This window comes from Pogoniulus pusillus, chromosome 4 (assembly GCF_015220805.1).
Source record: "Pogoniulus pusillus isolate bPogPus1 chromosome 4, bPogPus1.pri, whole genome shotgun sequence".
Classification (NCBI taxonomy): domain Eukaryota; kingdom Metazoa; phylum Chordata; class Aves; order Piciformes; family Lybiidae; genus Pogoniulus; species Pogoniulus pusillus.
Genome location: NC_087267.1, coordinates 4498910 through 4522665, shown reverse-complemented (window position 1 = coordinate 4522665; position 23756 = coordinate 4498910). Strand labels below are relative to the sequence as shown.

General features: G+C 38.8%; 1 protein-coding gene across 7 annotated transcripts in view; it reads left to right on the top strand.

Moving 5' to 3' along the window:
- The window catches only part of PTPRZ1 (protein tyrosine phosphatase receptor type Z1), a 145762-nt gene that overhangs the window by 103165 nt on the left and 18841 nt on the right, over positions 1 to 23756 (top strand). For 2 of the 7 annotated variants that reach the window (XM_064142011.1, XM_064142009.1), the window contains exons 12-17: positions 1004 to 4583; positions 8166 to 8310; positions 16473 to 16564; positions 20856 to 20941; positions 23124 to 23144; positions 23317 to 23413. In XM_064142011.1, coding sequence (XP_063998081.1) covers positions 1004 to 4583; positions 8166 to 8310; positions 16473 to 16564; positions 20856 to 20941; positions 23124 to 23144; positions 23317 to 23413 — 4021 coding nt within the window. The remainder of the gene's footprint in view (positions 1 to 1003; positions 4584 to 8165; positions 8311 to 16472; positions 16565 to 20855; positions 20942 to 23123; positions 23145 to 23316; positions 23414 to 23756) is intronic. The other 5 variants (XM_064142012.1, XM_064142010.1, XM_064142013.1 and 2 more) reach the window with 4 other exon arrangements.

Sequence of the window (23756 nt, the reverse complement as noted above, 5' to 3'; positions counted from 1 at the left end):
TGTATTTTATAAGGTACTCTGTCCTGCTGTTGACTCTGAGGGCTACATACGTGTACCAAATCAAGTCCCTTCAGAAACTGAAGGTGTCCCTCAGTCTAGTTTGCAGAGTTGCGCTTGAACAGGTTTTATCCTGATGCAGTTCTAGATGGGGACGCATCACAAAATTGTGGGTGTCTAACTTGTGTCTAAGTTAAAAAAAAAAAACCCTAAGAAAGTTAGGCTTTTCTGCATTATGGTTTTTGATTTGGGACAGGGAAGCTGGAGAAGAGATGAAAGATTTGAACTTAGATCCTCAAAGGCTGCCTATGTTCTGATTGTATTAAGGCATGTAGTTTTATTTGTTTGCTTGTTTATTATTTACTCTGTCCTTGAAAGCCACAACTTTTCATGTTCAGCAAACAAAGGGTCATAAGAGGCACTAGGTGGTATCACTCAACTGTATTTGTGATACTGTTGTGGTCATGCTGACCCTCCTGAAATCTTCCTTTTGTGAAAACTCTGAATGTTCAGCAGGTTTCAGAACAGATCGCAAATGTATCTTATAAATTTGTTACTGTGACAGTTTAATCCACATCAGAATATCAGCACAGATGTCTAAGTCACACTGACAGCAAAACCATTTTTCACTGATGTGTGCTGCATGTACAGTTGCATTTTACCAGGAAACAAAAGCAGAGCTTTTTTAGTAAGGTAAATGAATACTGTGGATGTTTTTTAACCCTCAAACAGACTAAAAGTAACATTTATTTAAGGAGTTGTGGTGACAGAGGGTTTCTTTTGCTCCTATTGTAAATAAGCAATATTTTCAAGAGAGAAGAGGATACCTGTTCTTGCAGCTCAATATTTTTCTTTAAGACCAACAAACTTCTCTAACGTTGTCTTGTTTTGCCTCTCTTGTTTTTATGGAGCCAGAAATAAAAGTGTTATTGAAGTTTTGGTTTTCATTTGTGTACAGCGTGTGTAAACATTTTTAATTGTCTCTGGCTATGACATTTTTTCAAAGGATGAAGTTGATGAGAAGGAAATGGAGGTGATTGGAGAAACTGCAGTGAGTCCTAGCACTGACAATACAATAAACCAAATGAAGAATGATTTTCAGGTGACTACATCCAGCTACAGTCAAGGAAAAATGTGGACAAAACCAAATGAAGCTAAAACAAATAGCTATTTAACAAGAGAAGAAGGATTGCACGGTAAGGATGATGATTTCAAAGCAGTTTATTACCCTACTTCACCACCTGTTAGTGAAATACCTGAAGAAGAGGAAGAGCCTTTTTTGGAATCCCAAACATTTACTGGAACTCCTCCTAAACTCATTGACTCCACCAAAGGCATAGAAGAAGAATACATATACCTTTCTTCAGGCACTGAACCAACAAGACTAACCACTACTGGCCATAGTGATGAAGATTTCTTGTCTCCTTTAAAACCTCATCAGAAATCTGATGACTTTTGGGGTTCAGTTCTTACCACTTCTTCAGCACAGCTGGTTACAGAGGAGACCTCCCAAGAAGATGCACTTCCTTCAGGAAGCCCAGATTTAAACATGCCTGATGTTCTTTCCCAAGGCCCCAATAAGTATGCTTCAGAAGGTGTAACACCCCCAAATTCTGATGAGCCTCCAGAGCATACTTCTTCCACTGATGGCTATGTATGGGTTCGTAATTCTACAGACCTGACAACTGAATCTGTTGGTACGTTGGATAGCAGTCAGCTGTCTCACACCAGTTACACTGATGCTTATGTAGAAGGATTAAAGCCAGCCACAGTGCCCTATTCCAGCAGCCCAGTGGTTTCACAAGACGCTTCAGATGTGGATTTAGAATTGCCGCATTACTCTACCTTTGCTTTCTCCTCTGCTGAATTATCACCTCACTCTGTCTCTTCAAGCTCTGGAGAATATGGTTCTGCTTCTGCTGCCAGTGAGGTACTCTCTCAGACAACTCAACCAATTTATAATGGTGAGATACCTCTTCAACCTTCCTACAGTAGTGAAGTGTTTCCTCTAGTCACCCCTTTACTGTTTGACTCTCAGATGCTCGACACTACCCCTGCTACATCAGATAGTGATGTGACCTTGCATGCTACGCCTGTATTTCCCAGTGTTGATGTGTCATTTGAACCCACCCTGTCTTCCTATGATGATGTACCTTTGCTTACATTTTCCTCTGCTTCCTCCAGTAGTAAAATGTTTCACCGTTTGTATACAGTTTCTCAAATGTTTCCACACAGTGCTACTCCAGCTGTTGCAAGTGATAAGGTGTCCCTGCATGCTTCTTTGACATTGGCAGAGGGTGATACATTAATACAGCCAAGCATTGCTCAATATGCTGATGTGGTGTCACATCAGCCTACTCATGCTGCTTCAGAGACACTGATATTTGGTCATAATAGAACTCACATATTTTCTCAAGTTGAACCATCCAGCAGTGATTTAAATATGCATGTACTGTCTACAGTGTCTGAACTTCCTTATGCTTTGTCTAGTAATGTGGGCTCCCTCCAAAGCTTTACTGTTTCCTATGACTCTGCAGAATTTGTGCATGATTCTGTTGACATATATCGTCAAGATCCTTTATTTAGCAGCTATAACAATGTACTGATGCATAAACCCTCTTCTGTAATACCACAAGCTGATACTTTGCTGCAGCCTACACACTCTCTATCTAGTGATATGGATCAGTCTGAAGCATACTCTGGTAGTGAGTCCCTTTTGCCTGATACAGATACCTTGACAGCACTTAACATTTCTTCCTCTGATTCTGTAGATGAAATTATGTACGAATCATCTGGGTTTAGTGATGTTAATAAGATGCTTCCAAAAGGCAATGTTACACATGGAGATGAGAGAGAACTGCAAGTTTCCTCTTCTTTAACTGGAATGGCTTCCAATGCTGAAAGTAAAGTGATACCTGAACTTTCTACATCTGTTTCTAATAATGATGTAATTAAGCAGAATACATCTCTGCAAGAAAGCCCACATCCTGTTTCTAGCACAAAGGGAATCCTCCCAGTCTCTCTTGCTTTTCCCGCTACTAAGATATTTGACCGTGGTATCGGTAAACTTGCAGAAAGTCACCTTTCCATTCAGCCTTTGCATGTTACAACTCCAGCCTTTGATGACACTTTGCTTAAATCTATGCTTAGTGCAAGCTCAGATCAAGCTCTCTCTGCCCCTGCTTATAGTAAAATGTTGTCCTCGACTCAGCTATACCTTTCTGAAACCTCAGCTGCATTAAATAATGAAGCACTACTGCAGTCCTCCTTCCAATCTTCTGGTGATGGCACTCTGCTTAAAACGACTGCAGTTGTGCCTGGTGATCCAATACTGGCTGAAAGCTCCAGGGTTGATAAAGATAGTTCTACATTTGACCAAATATTGCACCAACTGGCACCAGGTTCTGCTACAACTCAAACCATGCTGCATTCTACATCTGCACCTTCTGTTGCTGATATGTTGTCAAACACTTTTAGTAAGCCCACAGCATCACTTCAAGGTGTGTCTGTCTCTTACGCAAGTGAGGAAGATGTTTCATCCAGTTTGCTTAACGGTGAAGATGTTCAGCAGGTTATGCCTTCATTGTCCAGTAGCGAAGTTTCATTCCAGCTGACCAGTTTAGAAAATACAAGTGCCTTTCCCCCCCACGCAGTGAATGCCATAACAACTCCCTTCCTAACGGGTGATGCCATACCACCTGTAGCTACTCCTGCAGACAGCCGTATCTCTTCAAGTGGTTTTGAAAGAAGTGAGGCTGCCAGTGTCTCCTCAAGTTCTGCACTTGGTTTTGATCCTGTTCATGTGCCTCCAGTTATTTCTGATTCTGACATGTCTGTTCATCACACCCTTCCTTTACCAAATATGCATGTTTCTGTGATGGCGTTTCCTCCCAAAAGTGAGATCCCTGTAACTCTGAGTAAGTTGCTGGTTCCTTCTAGAGAATCCTCTGGGTTGTCTCCCAGTATCATATCCAGTACCGATTTGTGGCCTTCTGTAGGTGAGGATGACTACGATGAATATGATGATGGCTTTCCTGTAAGTAACTGTATCTCATGCACTTACCATAGAGAAGCTGAGGATATGATAGAACAGGAGCAAAATACAAAGGTAAACCATAAGAAGGATCAGAGTAACCTAATTATAAGTTCACATTCTGAGAAACCTGAAGAAGAGGAGAAAATTCCATCTGCTGCATCAGACAGTCACATAAATCATGTCATGGACAGACGTAATTATACATCCATACTGACTTCAACTGTGAGTGTGATACCTAAGAAGCACAACGACCCAACAGTTTTGGAGAACCACGTTCAGACTGCTAGTATCCCATTGCAAAACACATCAGAGTCTAAGTCTTGGGCTGTTTTCACAAGTGATGAAGAAAGTGGTTCTGGGCAAGGTACCTCAGATAGCCTTAATGATAATGAAACTTCAACAGATTTCAGTTTTCCTGACCTTAATGAGAGAGACACTGAAGGGGCAGTTGAAGCAGGTAACCCAGAATTAACTCCTGGATCATCACAGTCATCAGATGCCTCATCTGTTACTAGTGATCACTCATCAATATTCAACATCTCTGAGGCAGGTTAGTTATGGATGAGTCTAATGAATACCGTGGAAAGTTGTGAGGGGATACTTTTGTGTCATAGAGAATGAGAAGGTTCATCTGCATATAATAAGAGAACATAACAGTGCCAGTGGGTGTGATTAAGGAAGCACTGGGGAACAGGGTGTATGCCGAGCTGGCTATCTTGTGAATGCTACTTCTGGCTACTTAAAACTGCACCTGAAATACGCTTCAGTAAGAAGATTCATGCTCTGCTTTTGGATAGATGCACACTGCCAGAAGACATTGGGTGATGCACAGTCTAAAACCAGAATTTGTTCCCATGTTAATTACTTAATTTTTAGTTTTAAAGGTTAAAGAGGGACGTAAGTTCTCTGTACAAAGACAAGTGCTGCCTTTATGGAGATGCACCAGAGGAAACCGTGCCTCTGCTAGAGGAAACATACCTCTGAGATTCTGGTTTTTAGCTTACAGCAGCATATTTCCTCCTTGTGTTTGTTTTGTACTTTCTAAGATGTATTGAGCAAGGAAGAAGATGCTTCCATTTGATTCTGATTCATCTTAACTCATAAAAACGCTCATTTTCATTCTTATTCTGTATGTCACCTTCGGATTTCAGTGAGATGCAGACTTTTTGTGCCAGATTTGTGTGCATCCAAAATACTTAGGGCCAGATCCTGTACCTGCTTCTATTTAGTGCTGTTTTCCTATTTAGTCATCTTAAAGTCAGCAAGAGTATTTATGATCTTTGAGGTCAGAAGGTGAAACTGAACCTCACAGAGATAAATCCCTGATAAATATGAAGCACTTTCTTTGTGTTTAAAAACGTATTTTGGAAAGTCTGAAGAATTCAGGCACATCATTTGTGTTGCCTCTTGTTAGAGCGTTGAAAATCCAAGAGTAAGGTCAGAAACAATCTATGGTATTTGGGGGAAGAAAAAAAAATTAATGAAAGGGTTAAAAAAAGAACCAACAGCAAACACAAAAACCCCAAACCACTCTAATCAACAATGTTAAATCGTTCGTTTTAGGAAGTTGAACATCCAGTCAGTACTCGCAGCACCTGTAGAGGGCAGTATCAGTCAACTAAACTCCATAAGGAATGGTGTTTTCATCTAGTCCTATACAGTTACATCACACGAGATGGTATCACTCACAGTACACTAGCACGAAAAGGTAGTAAAGTGGCACTGTGTAGCTGAGGCTACTAAATGTGAAAAATAGAAAATGAAAATCACGATAGAAAATAAACTGAAATTAGTAGGAGTCCTAACAAGGTAGGGGTCATAAAACTGAGCATGTGAACGAGTTCCGTAGGTAAATGGTTATGACAGTGTGTGAAATGCATAACATTTCCTCTAAAAATGAGCCAAAAGAGCATCAGCATTTAAAAAATCTATGGTAATAATGTGAATGAGTATTACCTGAAAAGATTTATAGCTTATACAATGGGTGTCATTTGAATTATCACTGATAGTAACTCAGAAATTCTATTATACATTACAGGAAAAGAAGTAGTAGTAGAAGAACAGAGTTAGAGTTTGTCTTCTAGTTATTATTGGAAGACACTATACAATATCATTCCATGTGCATTGTTTTTCCCAGTAAATGATGTCAAATATCATCTGTTAATAAACTGGAAATTCAATGTGAGCATGTCAAACATGGTCTCCTGTAAAGCAAAGGCATCTTTGCTAGATTAGTTGCAAAGAAATTAAACAAACAAAAATCTCTCAGATGAGAACTTATTTATATAGTACAGTGAATTCACCAGAAATTAATGAACTTCCTTCTTGTGATCATTACAGAAAATGACATTACGTAAACTTCACAGTCTGTCTAGCATAGTTATGCTTGTTGTGAACTGGGGTATTCTTCATAACATCTCTTTTGCTACCTAAATGTTTTGATTTCACTTGAAAAACTGTAAGCTAAATTAATATTAAGAAATACACATATCAGTCATTAGTAAGGAGCAAGGAAATGCACTATAAATATGACTGCCTTTTCAGCCACCATAATTGGAGTGGTGGACGTATAGGCAAGGAGCCCCCAGTTACAGGAGAAGGTAGCTCTTTATTTCCTGTAGAAGGAACCTTTGGTCATGCAGTTTGAGGGAACCCTGTCATCACACAAATAAGACTGAATTGTACCATCTCAATTAGTTCAGAGTGGGATAAGCAAGCATGAATGCTTCAAAGGGATCATATTCTCATCTCTCAAAGAAGAAACAGTTTCTTCTGAAATCAACAGGAAAGAACAGGTTTTAGCCTACTCATCAGAAACTGGGAGTTTCAGAAGCAGGTAGTCCCTGCAATCACTTTGCTCTCTGAGCTGCAGGATTTAAAGAGCAGTGATTGATTAGGGTGTTGCAATGCACTGAGCTAAACCCAAGAAATGTCTGCAAGATCAGAACCTAGACCTTTTGGCACATAAAACTTGAAAGCCTCTAAACTCAGGAGAATGGAGGCAAGCAGAGAGCTGCCTGCAAGTTTGTATTGTGCGAACCTGCTTGAGTTCTGATGTTATATTTAGAGCATGTATTTGTTGTCGTTTGGGTGGGGTTTTTTTTTCAGATCCAACTTCATTCCCTCATCCCTTTTGTCAAAGCTTTTTATTCATGTAGAATTGGTCCCTTGAAATCCCAGTGAAGTGTAGCTGCTTTCTATACAGCAGAATTCTACTCCCATAGAGAACATTCATTGAATTAGGACTGTTCACAAAAGCAGGGAACATTCTTTGCAAATCTAGGGAGTTAGTTCTAACAAATGCAGAAGTGCTTATTTCTGTGGTTTAACTTGCAAATTGCACAGAATGAGTCATTTTGTGTCAAAATCCATTTGAAAGCGTCTACTTCTTGAGACTTGACCAAAGTTAAAAATCCAGGATTGGTCTCATCCACCCATCCTGTTCCCTTATTTAATGAGATTAGACAATATACTGTTTTGGTCTTCATACAGACTCCTATACCCCAATATTGCTGTCAATCACCATTATGAGGCTGACAGACAATATGTAAATAAGTTTGGTCACCTGCAGGTATGGAGGTAGGAAATTTAATTCTGGCTGCAGTATAGTTGGGGGAGGAAGGATGTGTTTAGATGGCAAGTTACAGAATGGGCAGTGGATTAAAATGCAAAGGCTTTACTGCAATAGGGCCAGTTCACAGAGACTACTTTAAGGATTTTTTCCCATTAAACTGTTAGCCAGAGCTAATATGAGCATTCTATGAGTGACAAATAACACCATGTTCTTACACATTCCAATATTATATACTCAGATTCCTTAACTCAGTTGGCTTTCAGCTAATAAACAGATGAAAACAAAATACTTTCTTCTATATTTTAACAACAATCTGCTATTCTTACAAAAAGAAGTCTCCACTGCTGGAAGGCTGAGTCACATAAGCTTGAACGCTTTGCTTTACCTTCTATCTGCTTGTTTTCTGTAAGCTGGTTTGCAAATGTAAACACTTTCTGGAGTATGTAGTAAAAAATGCAGGTAAGTGGTATTAAGTAGGCTCATCATGAGACACATTCACGAATGCTGTGCATTTCTCAGAATTTAAACATGGAATGTTTCAATTTTCTCTGACTGCAGAGGCAAGTAATAGTAGCCATGAGTCTCGTATCGGTCTAGCTGAGAGTCTGGAATCAGAGAAGAAGACAGTTATACCACTTGTGGTCGTGTCAGCCCTGACTTTTATCTGTCTAGTGATTCTTGTGGGTATACTCATATACTGGAGGTAAGTTGTTTTTCTGTTGGTTTTGGTGGGTTTTTTTTTGCCTCAGTTCTAAAGAGCTTTTGATTTGAAAAATGTGATGACAGCATGGAGTTGGTTTGCAGGAGGTAGACTAGATCTTCTCTCTCACTGTGTCTTCATATTATTCCCTGTGCTGCAGTGCCATATACCTGGTAAAATAAGGAGGTTTTTGTTTTAAATGCTCAGCTACAATGCTTTTGGGTTGCAGAGGGTTGAACTATTGCAAATACTTTATTTCCATAGTGAGAATCTTTAGTAAGCGATTGCTTGTGTTTATGAATGCCTGAGAACCCAGTGTCTTCTAGGCAACCTGATCTAGTTAAAGATGTTACTATTCACTGTAGAGTAGTTGAATGAGATGAGTTTAGAAGGTCTCTTCCAACCTAAAGCATTCCTATTGCAGTCTAGTCTATTCTATTAAAATAATGATTTAAGAGAGCACTGCTGAGAAAAGAAAGAAAAATAAGTAGTATGGCCTGTGTTTCTGATCTTTCTGATCCTTTAACAGTTAAAAGTAGTTGTGAGTTTAGGACAAGAGTAGAAGATCTTTCAAGGTCCCTTCCAGTGCCTAAGATTCTGTAGTCCTGTGCCTATGTGAATAAGCATTTTATAAGGTCCCTTCCAGTGCCTAAGATTCTGTAGTCCTGTGCCTATGTGAATAAGCATTTTATAAGGTCCCTTCCAGTGCCTAAGATTCTGTAGTCCTGTGCCTATGTGAATAAGCATTTTATATGAGACTTTTAAGAGTGTGCTGCAGCTGACATTCTACACAAGACAGAAGCATGATAGTTTAATGATGATATAGTAATATAAATGTTTTAAGATCCATTACTGAGTAGCTCTTACATTGTTATGTGATTAAAAAGTTGTTCTATTTTAAGATCCTGCCAAGCCAAGAAGGTAAATGAGAATTCATTCCATGTGCACACACATGTTCAGGTTCCCTGATGGGAGTATTTCTTTGTAACTTGGTAAATTGGTAAGAGAGTAAGAACAAACGTTAGGCTAAAGAGATGTAATAGCTATAAGTCATGTTAACAAAACCACTCAGGATAAAACCTGTATCTATACTGTGAAATAGAACAGCCCAGCTGGTATAGTACAGGTGTCTTATGTACAGCTGAAATCCCTGCCCTCACAGGGGAAAAATACAGGGTGGCCACCTTCACGTCACCTACCGGGAATAGTCTCTTCCCTGTGCTAACTCCAAACTTTGTCAAGCGTTGTATGAATTAATGTAAGTCAGCCTGAGCTGGAAGCACACTGGGAATCCAATTAGCCATGTGACAGTATGTGGCACTGCTCAAGCCTTTGACTCTGTTGCATTGGTTCTAAGTAAACCCAGAGAGTTTTCCTAGAGATATGTCTGGTGAAGCTGTCATAGGGCTTTCAAAATTCATGTGCACCCCTGACACTTTTTAAGTGTGCAGGTAGCCAGGGAGGAAATGCAGTGGTGGTTAGGAAGCAGAAAATAAACTGGAAAACTTCCTGCCATGGAGATTCTTGCAGTTTGGTGATTGACAGGGACCTGGTCTTGTTGCTTCTGCAGTGCTAGCACATAAACTAGCAGGAAGAAACAGGACTTCACTCTTCCAGGAGCTGTGCAAACAAAGGAGAAGCAAGGCCCTAAACTCTCACAGATGTTTCCAGAGCTTGTTTTCTTCTTCTCTTCTTTTTTTGTTTCATTTTTTTTCCCATACTCAATTATGCTTAACCTAAAATGTATAAAAGTGAAAAAAACATAAACTAGAACTCCAAACTACCCTTTCCAAGAACTTAAAATGTATAAAAGTGAAAAAACAGAAACTAGAACTCCACAAACTGCCCTTTCCAAGAACCTAAAATGTATGAAAGTGAAAAAAAAACAGAAACTAGAACTCCAAACTGCCCTTTCCAAGAACCTAAAATGTATGAAAGTGAAAAAAAACCAGAAACTAGAACTCCAAACTGCCCTTTCCAAGAACCTAAAATGTATGAAAGTGAAAAAACAGAAACTAGAACTCCACAAACTGCCCTTTCCAAGAACCTAAAATGTATGAAAGTGAAAAAACAGAAACTAGAACTCCAAACTGCCCTTTCCAAGAACTTAAAATGTATGAAAGTGAAAAAAACAGAAACTAGAACTCCAAACTGCCCTTTCCAAGAACCTAAAATGTATGAAAGTGAAAAAACAGAAACTAGAACTCCAAACTGCCCTTTCCAAGAACTTAAAATGTATGAAAGTGAAACAAACAGAAACTAGAACTCCAAACTGCCCTTTCCAAGAACCTAAAATGTATGAAAGTGAAAAAAAACAGAAGCTAGAACTCCAAACTGCCCTTTCCAAGAACCTAAAATGTATGAAAGTGAAAAAACAGAAACTAGAACTCCAAACTGTCCTTTCCAAGCCACTGACTGCTGTAATCTCCAGGCTATGATTTCAGGATTGAGTTTACTGGGTTTTCTAGTCACTTGACACAGGTTTTCTGTCAGTCCATCAGGGTATGTCCCACATAGGGACAGAATGCATCCTTAAGGCTTAAGGATTGGAATTTGAGCTTCTTTTGTTCCAGGCAAGTGTGCTAGCGAGTCATCCAGCCTTTGGCACAATCAAAGACACTTCTGAGCAATGACTTTTCAGAAAGACTTCTCCTTTCTTTTGCCTAAGAACTGAGCAACTTATTTCTTAATATATTTCTGGCTAGATAACTGTACTGTCCATCACAAGATTTCTAGCTCACCATTTTCATATTGAGAATCTTTTCCTGTCTTTCATGTTACACAACCTGAATGTTCATATTCATCTTCCAAAGGGTTTCATCCCTGATGCTAAATAGTATTTGAAATCCTTTCCATTTGCCAAAGGACAGCATCTATTTTAAGACCCAGATTGTACAGGGCAGTTCTAGTAATCCTACACGTTACAAGCTTGTTTCTTGTCGAAAAACATTGTGTTCATTTTGTATTCTTTCTCTGGGAATGAACAATTCTGTAACATAGGTCTTTCAAAATAAACCAAAAATCCCGTTAGGGGTAATAGCTTCTTGACTTGAATTTAATCTTTTCTGTATTTCTTGTGCACTACAAAATAAAATGTGGAGCTCTTTTTTTTTTTTTTTTTTTTTTTTAATCCTCAAGAAAATTTTCTTGGCATTAAGATAACACCCAGGAACGTTTCTTGTTTCAGAGGAATTGTATGTATTGGAGGTAGGAATTCAGGGTCCTTTTAAATAAGTGTCAAGGCTCTCATCTCTCTCTCTCTAAAGCCTGCAAAAAATGAGAATGTTAGCTTCATTGCTGTGCAGCTTTTGATTAAGCCTTGAAAAAATTCCTCTAAGATATATCAGAATTCTCATAGTTAGATTTAGTTTACTTTGAAATAATTGATGTTAACTTATTCAACTTCAGGAAAAAAAAGTTTAAGCTTGCAGGAGATGACTCTTCCTTTGGCAATACCACTACAAAATTTGCATCGGTATATCCTAGCTGGATATTTGAGCATGTAGTGCTTTTGAGTTGCTTACCCTAATTTGAATATGCAAAAGCTGTGCATGATTCACAAAAAGGTGTGTTATTTGGTGTAAAAATGCTCTCTGACAAGAGAAACGAGTTCTGGTTTTTCAAGGTTAAAAAAAAAAAAAAAAAAGCAAAATCATTTTTGCTTTTCACTTGAATGACTTAGAGCAGAAAAATAATTCTGTACCATCTGTTGTTTGGGTCTTGGGGTGGTTTTCTTACGTTAAAATGTTAATCAGCACTTGAGGAAATTCCCCAGTCTCTTCACTGTCTCATTAGGCACAGTTTCAGTCTTTCTGTGATAAAATACTCATTTCTCTGGCAGGGATGAAAACTTTTAATGCCAGTATTGTCTAAAGATAGTCTAATTGCCAGCAGGAAAATACCCAGTTTTGAACTCCTCCAGTTCTGTGTATCACATCTTTTGTAATTCAAGCCACTTTCAGGCAATGTCATTCTCCTTTAATTTCTTCAACATGATTAAGATTATAGTGGAATTAACAAGGAGATTCTTTTGCCTGTTTAATGGCCTTGTTCTCCAAAATAGGGATTTTTTAACAGCTTTAGAGAGAATTTTCTGTCCACATCTAGCTAGAGTCTATCTGTCTCTCTCAGAATCTATTTACTTGACAGAGTCTTTGCCACAGAAATAGAACAGGGGTGTTTAAATATCCCTGCTCTGTTCTTTTAATTTCTGGATGGCTTCATCATTTCCATTTTGCTGAATTAACCATGTCTGCTATAAGGCAACTGAAATGGGAGTGTTTCTCTGTGCCAGTGTATAATAGACTGGAAACTGCTTCTGCTTGTGTGTACCGCTTTGAAATAGTTCATAAGTGTGATCACTGAAAATAAACAAGATAAAATAATGTATAGGAAGAAATGTCAGGTCCATTTTCATAATGGTTATGATAAGAACTTGTAAAATAGTACAATTGTTGTCACTGAGAGTTGTACCATTCAAGATTGGTTTTCAAGAAGCTCGTGTGAATCTGTTTGAGGCTTACTCTCGTAATGTGAAGAGCAAACTGCTAATGCAGTTCCAGCTACATCAGTATTTGTGGGCTCACTGAATATCAGCTGGCTATTATGGTACCTCCCAAAGTTACACAACAGCAGTCCTTCAGAAGTGACCAACCCAATGACTCACAACACCTCTAATAGTCATTTATTGTTTAACTTTCCTCTACCAACTTGAGTCCTATGGGAACAGAGTTGAGACCCCTTTCTAAGGACAGTTAAACTCTCATATGCAGAGACACTTGAAAAACAGATTTAATATTGCAAAGACCTCTCGATCATATGGCATCAAATTATAAATGCAAGTGTTAAGAAAATTATAAACATAAAATCTCAGATGATAAGCACTTAAAAACTAATTGGAAACATTCAAAATTGAATAACTGGAATCACTGCATCCGTTGAGGAGCCACTTAAAGGTCCTTTGGGTCCATCAAATCTTTAAATTATCAGAACCCTTTGAAAATAAATTTTAATAAGTATTTGAGAATACCCAGTGGCAGGTTTTGTGTGAGCACAAAAGTCTGAAATAGACAAACCCCTGAAATTAGCAGAGGAAGAAGTAATTGTGCCCCTAAGACCTTTCTGAGTGATCGGTGGATGTGAAAACCCATCCTGTCATGGATGCCTCTCTGACTTCCAAGATTCAGCTCCCTTCCTCAGCTGACAGGAGCAGTGAACACCTTGCACACTCACATGCACACAGAGCATCATGCTGTGCGTCCTGCCTCTATGACAATCTCAGTCATGTTCTAAGTAGTCCCTGCCCCAGAGGAGAAGTAGGCAGCACATATCCTCAGCCAAGGTCCAGGGGCTCATATGCTGGAAAAATTCCATCCTCTAACAGGCTGAGGTGAAGTCTTGTCCCAAGTAGGTCACATTAAAATGTTCATTCAGATCTAACATCCCTCCTATTAAACCAAAGAGCTGTTGCTGTACACCTTCATGTGCAAATACAGACACTCTAATTAATTCCCTGGTTTAGCACTATCTCCATATAGAAAGTGTGTTCAAAGATGTGCAGGGTCTAAATTAAAAATAACAGTTTTAGGTTGAGGATCTAAATGCTGCGATGAAAGGTGTAAATTAAATAATCAGGTTAACATTGAGTGATGGGACCTCTGTCTTGAAGTTTGAAATATTCATTACTTTTTTCATTAACAACAAGTGATAATTAATGAGACATGGTTATTAGCATTAGCTTTAGTCATGAAGGCTTTCACTGCTGATGCAGAAGCAGATGGAGAGCCTATTCATGAGTCTTATTACAGGTTAAGTCAACTGCTATGAATTTGTCTCACAAATGTGCTAAGGGTGTAATTTATTTTCAGCCACAATTAACTTGTTAAAGATTAGAGATACAGTGACTCAGTTAGGGCTAGGGAATGTATGGCATATTATAAGGATATTTGAAGTAGTGCTTTAGATGTGAAAGCTATAATGCTAATTAGATTCTCTTTAGCTCAGTCTCCTCTCAAGCAAGGTGGTGGCAAAACTCTGTCCATAAACTATGTATACACTGATTGTTCATAATCAGTATCACAGTATCACCAGGGTTGGAAAAGACCTCACAGATCATCAAGTCCAACCCTTTACCACAGAGCTCAAGGCTAGACCATGGCACCAAGTGCCACGTCCAACCTTGCCTTGAACTGCCCAAGGGACAGCGACTCCACCACCTCCCCGGGCAGCCCATTCCAGTGTCCAATGACTCTCTCAGTGAAGAACTTTGGGACTCTTTTTTTCCCCCCTTAATTTAGAGCTTGGTGTCAAACTGCTTGACATGTTTGGTTGGTGCTGGTTTTAGTAAAGTGCATCAGCACTCTCTGTGCCCTTCCAAAAGTGTTTAGTGGCTTAAAGTATCTTGATATTTGCCTACCTCTCCGAGGTATTTCATACATAGTCCTGAGAGTAACTCTAGTGCCGAGAGAGCCCCTCTTACCTCAGCAGCCAGGAACTATGGAGTGCTAATGTTAGAACCTCTAGAGAGGTGTTCCAAAGCACCCACTGAACATGTTCTTGATCTGCACCCAAAATTACAATTTCTAAGTAAAACTAAGTACTTAGCAGATATTCTTACTCCAAACATGTCATGCAAAGCCAAAGCTCTTCTGTGAACACCACAAATAGGCTTTTAGTGGATTCTATCTGGACTCATCATGTGAATCACCAGAACTATTTTACATGCCACAATCTTCCCTTTGCTGTAGCTGTCCACTTGTCCTTTAGTTTTAGGATAATCAGCATTGTATACAGAGAGAAAATTCCTAACATGTTCTGAGAGTGTGGTCTTCATTCAAATATCTTACCAAAGTTTTCATGATCTACATGAGTGGCTCTGGAAAGAATGACAACATCCATGTATTCTCCAGCTTCTCAGTTTCTTTTTTGATTATAGCAATGATCTGAGAGGTTTTACCAGAGCAGTGATGCAGGAACAGTACAGAAGAATCTAAAATAACAGTGATCACACAATAGCTTCAGCCGACAGCTTTGAAGAAGCAAAATCTTAGAACTATAAAAAGATGAATATTTTCCTGATGCATATATTTCTTTTCAAATGTCATGATTAGTAAATAGTATTTCAAAAAGATTAAGTGACCCACAGGAAAGATTTGTTATTAGCATGTCTAGTCACATGGAGATTTTTTAATTAAGAAGGCTCTGCAATGCTTACATCAGCAGTTGGTTGGTTTATCCCTTTAATAGCTTAGACTCTTAACAGATGCTACTCTTATTATCATCACATCTGGATTACAGCACAGATACAAATAATGTGGGTCGTAGGTAAGGTCGATTCCATTTGTATTCATATTTCACAGTATCATCAGGGTTGGAAGAGACCTCACAGATCATCAAGTCCAACCCTTAACCACAGAGCTCAAGGCTAGACCATGGCACCAAGTGCCATGTCCAACCTTGCCTTGAACTGCCCCAGGGACAGCGACTCCACCATTTCAATAGTTTTGCAACAAAGTTAGCCTCTCCTGGAATTACAAATTTCCCTGCTCCTTTCTGTCAACCTCAGGAAGTCTGCCCTGGTTAAGATGTTCCTTAGTGTTGTGAAAAAATCGTTTAGCCCAAATAACTCAGTAGTTCCAGAGCAGCTGTGTTGTCCATTAGAGAGTATGTTGTCTTTTATTGCGTTTCCTGCCTGCACTAAGGTCTGTCAATGAATTACCAGAACTGATCTTGTACACTGCTTCAACTTCAGGCTGCCATAATCCCATGAATGGGAACAGTAATTCTGGGTGTGAATTTGAATAAGCAAGGAAGATAATGACATTTTTTACACTTGGAATTGTTGTGCAGCATCTACAGTAGCCCCTGATGCCAAGTTCCTATTTCAGCTTTCAGTATGTCTGATGAGTGCTCTGTCTTCTGCCTGTGGTATAGGTAAAAATGCATGAACTATATATTAGGCTGAGTTGATGTAGTATCTTCAGTTTGCATGCATAATTCAGTGCTGTGTTGGGGAATGTTTCTATTACACAGAAGTATTTGACACTCTGAGAACTGGGTTTCACAGCAGTGGAGGTTTTTCTTGCTCAGTAATGCCAGAATTGAAAAATATCTCAGATAACAATGGGTTTTGTTGGCCATATTTATTTCAGTCTCTTCCCCTCTAGGAAATGTTTCCAGACTGCTCACTTTTATCTAGAAGATAACACATCACCTCGAGTGATTTCTGCTCCTCCAGCTCCAGTCTTCCCTGTCTCAGGTATTTCTTTGTCAACTGTTCTGTGGATTGGTGTTAGCTATTGGAAGCTGCTGATTTGTATTTGTTCCTATGAATTCCTCATATACTGTAATATCTATAAAAGATTTATGCTCTCATGTACTAACAGACACAGGTACACTTGATGTAGGCAGAGACTAGCATTACTAATACTCTCTCCTGTAACACAGAAGAGAAATGTCCTCACCTTACAGGGCTGTCTCAAAGGTAGATTGTGCCTTCTGGCCATTGGAGGTGTAGCCTCACTGGCCATCTGAGCCGTATTAAGAAGGCTTTAGTTCAGTGTTGCAAAGTAAAGGACTACACCAGCATATTCTGCTATATTTCTGGTTTAACTAAATTTGTAACATATGTATAGAGCATGATCTATTCTTTTTACCAGCAGGACCAATATATGCCTCATTTATCTGCATTTCATTTGCAATAACAACTTTTTCTTTAACCTACAGATTTTACTAGCATAGCTACTATTGGTAAAGCTCTCTGTAATGTTCTTATATATATATATATACACATATACACACAAGTACAGAATATTATTAGCATCTTCTGGTTCCATGTCCACCACAATTATTTGGATAAACCATTTCTTTCTTCCTCAAAGAGTATCAGAGAAGCATGTGTAGCCCTCCCAGCTTTCTGAATCCAAGTAGAATGAAAAGTTCTTCAAATAGATTAATTCTGCAGCAGATCCTGAGCCACATTTTCTCCAATGAGAAAATGGTATCTTTGTTCCACGAGTAACGCTTTTGCCAACTGCTGTTGCACAGCGGGGGGAAAAGGTTTCCCTGGAATGAGTAATGGAAACAAAATCAACCTTTGTGTAGATAACTAGGAAACACATTGAATTAAACTATTCCTAAACGTTAAGTTTCTGTTGAAACTGAATTGTAGGCATCTTTAAATGCTTCTTATATTGATTGCTATTGTTAGGAGACACATTATTTTTTCTTTCTAAATGTTTAATAGGCAGAGATATTGCCTGATTATACGTAAATGTCAAGTGGCAATGACTATATTACACTACAATTCTGTATCATTTTCCTGCAGTTTTTCCTGAGTAGCTCACCACAGAGAGATGCTTTCCATTGTCATAAGAGAATTGCACATACAGCAATGCCAAGAGCTTAAAAACAGGCAGTTTGGTGCTGGAGGTTTTCTTTCTGAAATGCTGATACCTACTAACTTAAAGGGAAGTGTGCTTCTAAGTGACTGAAAGGCACATAAAACATTATATGGAAAGAGTTGCAAGCGCTGAGGAAATACTTTATGTACTTTATGTACTTCATGTGCAAGTGGATAGTTTTAATGTTTTCTGTTGCAGAAGTGTTTCAGCACTGTCGTTTTAGAACAGTTGAGACTAGCTGTGATATAATACTGTCACAGAGTGTAGAGCAGGTAACTGCTGAGTTTAATTTTTTTATTATAACTATGACTAAAAGCATACTCCACAGATCTCATTATATATATAGTCTTTCCTTTGTGGGGTTTCACTGGAAGAGAGTAGTAGAGTGGCAGTTATTCATGGAAAAACGCCCTGGCACTTCACAGCATATTTTAAAGATGCATTTAGAACAAATCATAAGATCAGCCAGGCTGGAAGAGACCTCCACGAGCATCCAGTCCAACCTATTACCCAGCCCTGTCCAATCAACTAGGCCATGGCACCGAGTGCCTTATCCAGCCTTTTCTTCAACACCTCCAAGGACAGCAACTCCACCACCTCCCTGGGCAGCCCATTCCAATGCCAATCACTCTCTCTGGGAAGAACTTCCTCCTAACATCCAGCCTAGTTCTTCCCTGGCACAACTTGAGACTCTGTCCCCTTGTTCTGTTGCTGGTTGCCTGGGAGAAGAGACCAACTCCACCTGGCTACAACCTCCCTTCAGGTAGTTGTAGACAACAATGAGGTCACCCCTGAGCCTCCTCTTCTCCAGTCTAAACAACCCCAGTTCCTTCAGCCTCTCCTCAAAGGGCTTGTATTCCAGACCCCTCACTGGCTTCATCACCCTTCTCTGGACATGTTCCAGTATCTCAACATCTCTCTTGAATTGAGGAGCCCAGAACTAGTAATATTATAAGGACCCACTATTGGCCTTTAAGTAGTTTCAAGTGATAGCTGCCATCCAAGTGTAAAATATAGTCCTGGAGTCATAAGTGATTTGGGAGGGGAGCAGTGGCAAGGAAATAAAACTCTTAGTTATGCCAACTCTGAGATCTCTTTCTACCTTACTGTGCTAGCTCTTAGGTCACTTACTTTCCCTTCTTGTTTTGTTTGCATATCTTTAGAATAGACACTTTATGCCATGTTTCATCTTCAAAGTGTGAAGATAGTGTTACGCATTTGTTCATCTTCTCCTAGACATGACTAGACAAACTCACTTTTTATATTCAGATTCATTCATCTAAGTGGAAGACTGGACAGATCTTGATACAAATCAACAAGTTCTTGATAGCTGAAAGCTAAAAAGTATTAGGTGGCCCAATATTGTTGAAGTAAATTACAGATCCTTATTCAATGATGAAATTAGGACTTGTGAAATAAAAACGCTTTTAATCCATTGTGATGGTTTGGGAGTTACCTGCCCCCCCCCCCTCTTATGAAATCACCCAGACTAGACTCAGCTGGCTGGAAGTTAAGGGATGAAGCTTTCTATTTACAGCTTAGCACAATATACAGGCAGATATTTACAATATATCACATATATGCAGCTATATACAGAAATATACAAGTTAGAAACACAACAGCCCTCCCAGAAATAGTCACCAGGAGGGGCTTCCAACCACCCTTCCACCTTCTTTCCACCCCTCTGCCTTATCCCAGAGTTTGCCTTATATGCAAGGTGAGCTTGGAGGATTGGCAAGGAGGGTTAGAAAGCAGAAGGATTAGTTACACAGAAGCAGCCCAGGGCACCGACTGTGACAGAGACACACACACACTGACTCTCCTGCTCTGTCTTACCTACGTTTTGTATTCTTCTTTTTATACATCTCAGCAAGCCTATGAGTGAAGTTCCCTTTTTACAGCCTATAATCTAGTTTTTCTCATTCAAATATTCCAGTTAGCCTCAAACTAGCACATCCATGAAGGCTTTAAAAGAAAACAAAATAACAGAATTATTAATCAGAACGAAAATTAGCTGAAATGGCTTCCTTTAACAGGTAATTAACAGGAGAGATGATTTTGTTTACCCAGTATATTTGCATGAAAGAGAAGATTCAAAGTTTGAAAGTCTTTTATGTGATCCCTGATAAATGTTCTACACAGGTGTTTGGGGGGGGGGTGGGGGTGGGGGTTGTGTTTAGTTTTGGTTGGTTGGTTTTGTTGTATTTGCATAATGTAAAAAATGAGATGTCCTGAAATATAAATATCAGGTAGAAAATTCAGACTCAGTATCAGGAGTAAGAAGTTGCATGAATCAGGTGTATTGGTTGAGAATGTAGATATGTTTGTGTCTATCTAGAAGTATTACATCTTTCACTTAAAACTTGAAGAATAAAGCCTAATGCTACAATTTGCAGTCAGTGCTGCCAGCATCAGATATACAGTTATTATCAGTGGATCATCTTGGGATCCTGGGGAGAATAGGGGGAAGAAATCCCTCCTGGAAGTGCTCACTAATGCAGTAAAATATTAAGAGGGAGAAAAGATTATAAAAACACAAAAAGAAGTTGTTGTGTTTGTCTTACACATATAGAGCACACCAGTTTATATTCTGCTGCTGACATAATGCTGCAATAAGTGAGTGGACTTGGGACTGTGCAGCTAGCTCATGTACTGTATCAGAGTCATAGTGCAGCACTAAAGCACCCAGGCAACTCTGCCTGGTCATTCATTCTTTATCAGGGTTATTTAGAGTTCTGCTTCAACCCTCTTCCTTTGAATATGTTGTAGCAAACTTTTAATCCTCCTTTTTCCCCATGACTTCACAGGGAATTCTGAGTGCTCTTCAATTTACAGGCAAGCTCAGCATCTTGCAGAATCAGCACCTTGAACTGGGGGGGGCTTAAAGACAAAGCAAAACCTAGCAAGGCATTTTCTTTATCTCCTTTCTGAACAGTCATTTAGAACTCTGTAAGTGTCAGATACTGATTCTAGAAATGTTAATGACATTAAAGGGTGCTTTTGTTTTTGTGGGAGTTGCATACCCAACGTTCTTGCCAAAGATTTTGTTTCAGGGTGTTGTGTGGATTGCCTACATAGAAACTTCTTCATATGTCACTGGCTTTTTATTCTTCATAAATATATTTTTTGTCTTTTCCCACCCCTAAGATGATGTTGGAGCAATTCCAATAAAGCATTTTCCAAAGCATGTTGCAGATTTACATGCAAGTAATGGTTTTTCTGAAGAATTCGAGGTATGACTTTACACTGTCATCTTTCTTCTTAGTATATACAAATAATGCTAAGTTTAAATGCCTGGAAACAAACAAAAAAAGGACATTACCCTCTGACTTGGGGACCAGTTTCATAAATTCATGCAAATATGTGTACTGTGAGCCCTGTAGGGATTGTTTATGCATAAAGACTAGGGAGATGTGTAAAAGCAAACAGGACTGGGATGTAAATATTGGTGTTTAACACTGTGATGAAACACTAAGTGATTGTGTGAGTAAAGTGTGCAAAGACAATACAGTCTCTGGTTTATCAGATGCAGTCATAGATTTAAAGCTGTTCCAACACTAATGTCACTTGAATTTTGCAGAAGCTGCCCATGTTTACTTTTTCCATGTAGGGAGAAAAAAAGTTGAAGTAGTAAGACTTCTGATTAACAAGGGAGCTAGTGTAATGTACATATGTGGTAGTGAAAGCTTGACAGTCACAGTTCCTTTCCTGAAGTATACAGTTCATAAGAAGTATTGCAAAATTTGGGAACATGTGCTCTCATGATACAGTGTTTACTGTCACTCTTATGTAACTAATGAACTAATGTTTTTTCACATTCATATGCATTAGTAGCAATTTAAAGATAGTTATGTTCTAAATTATCGTAAAATAAACTCAAGCTCTGTAATTAAATGTGCCCTTAAACTTATTGACAAGTGATTTGCAGCAAAATCAGTCACTTCAGATGGAAACAAGCTTTTTAATGTATGTCTGTTAGTGAAATATGATTGCTATACCTCTGCTGCAAAGCCAATAGTACTGACATATATTTAAAGAAAACAGTTTTGCATCTTCTGGTCTTGCTTTTGATTCCCTAGCCAGGGTATTGTGTTCTAGTGGACCAAAAATTCCATGTCACTCACCTTCATCATCTTCTCCAATTCATTTAACATTCAGAATATTCACCTGATTGTGGGACCAAACTTGTAAATACTTGTGAATGTCCAGTACATGTTCACATCATGAACATGCACTGGCAGGACTGGGCTCCAGCTATAGGCAACTGTTAATTAGAGCAGATGTTGAAGGAATGTGAAAATGCAGCAGTAATGAAGTTCTCTCACCATGACTAAGAATGGCAATACAGAAATCAAAGTGTTTATCCAAAATTACAGCCGTGATCCAAACAACCAAATAGCCCACATCTTGCTGAGCTACACCTGTACCATCTGAAATATTTCATCCTCCCTTTTAACTCTTACCAAAAAACTCGGTGTCCTCAGTGTTTCTTGGAGATCTTTTGGGCTTTAAGGGTTACACAGAATTAGTGTCCTGGCCTTTTCTCTACTGATAAAGAACTTAGAAGTTATGGAAATAAATGATAGTAATTGCCTTTGCAGAGTCAGCATACCAGTACAGAGGTGGTGCAGGGGTTTTATTTGTATTCCTATAAACCAACTCCTAGTTAAAATCTACATTTCAGACTGGTAGTCACTTTTCACAGATTTAGATAGATAGATGTATATATGAAAAATAGCTGAGGGTGATTAATGTTAAAGTAAATCCTGAAAAATGCTGGCAAACATTAGTATGGTACTTTTAGTGAGGACAACATATTTCCTACTCAGTGTGGACCTCATCAATGCTTGAGTTTCCTGTCAATAACTAATGTTATGAATCTCATAGACTTTGTACCTGCCTTCTTAAGCCTCTCTCTTGATAAAACCATTGGCTTCATTGCAAAACTGCCAGCAGACTAAGGGCTGTATTGCTGTCCTTCAGAGTGCCATGAGGCTGGCCGAGCAGCAGGCTGTTCTGCTCCACTGGAGGTTCTACAGCGAACACAAGGAGAACAAAACATTCCACAGGGAAACTAAAGGACCAGAAATAAATCCAGTGAAGTGTTAAATATATAGATAGTTTGGTTAAAGTCAGTGATGTTGCTTTTATATGTATAGGCATTCACCAACCTAAGGTCTAACATTAAAGCTAGGTAAGAAAACAGATGCTAGCACTTTAACAGGAAAATTACCTCGTGTTTCCTTTAAGAGTTATGTCAAAATATTTAGCTTGTTGTTATTATAGAGATATATATTGCATGACCATAACTGCTTTCCATATAGTAATTGTAACTTATATAAACACTTTTATCCATTTGTTCTGTGCTGTGGAATTTGATTTTTTTTACTTTTTTTGCATTCATTCCCTCATTAGACACTGAAAGAGTTTTATCAGGTAAGGAATTCTTTCACTGCATTTTGGTTCTTTTTAAGCAATGAAGTAGTTATAAAATATCATAGATAACTGGGCATAAGGTTGTGGTTCTTTTTGTGCTGTTATGGTATTTTAAGACATTTCATGTATCTTAATATTTACTAAAGTATGACCTACTGGGGTTTTTTTTCAGGAAATACAGAGCTGTACTGTAGATCTAGGTATTACATCAGACAGCTCTAATCACCCTGACAACAAGAACAAGAATCGATACATAAACATCGTTGCTTGTAAGTAAATTAATCACTTGTTGTTTTGGTTAAGATATAATTAAAGTATAGGTATATATCACAGTATCACCATGGTTGGAAAAGACCTCAGAGATCATCAAGTCCAGCCCTTTACCACAGAGCTCAAGGCTAGGCCATGTTATTAGAGGTAAAGAAACCCCAACAAAACCAAAGCAAAAAACCAACACACCAGTGAAAGCTGTGACTACTGTTCAGCAAAATGCTTGGGGAGCAGTAGCATGGTATTTCACATCTCTTCAAGTTCGTTCTCTGGCATTCTGCTGCTTCAGTGAGCATGTGTTAGCAAGACATATTTATGTCTTCTGTGATGACCCAAAAGGAG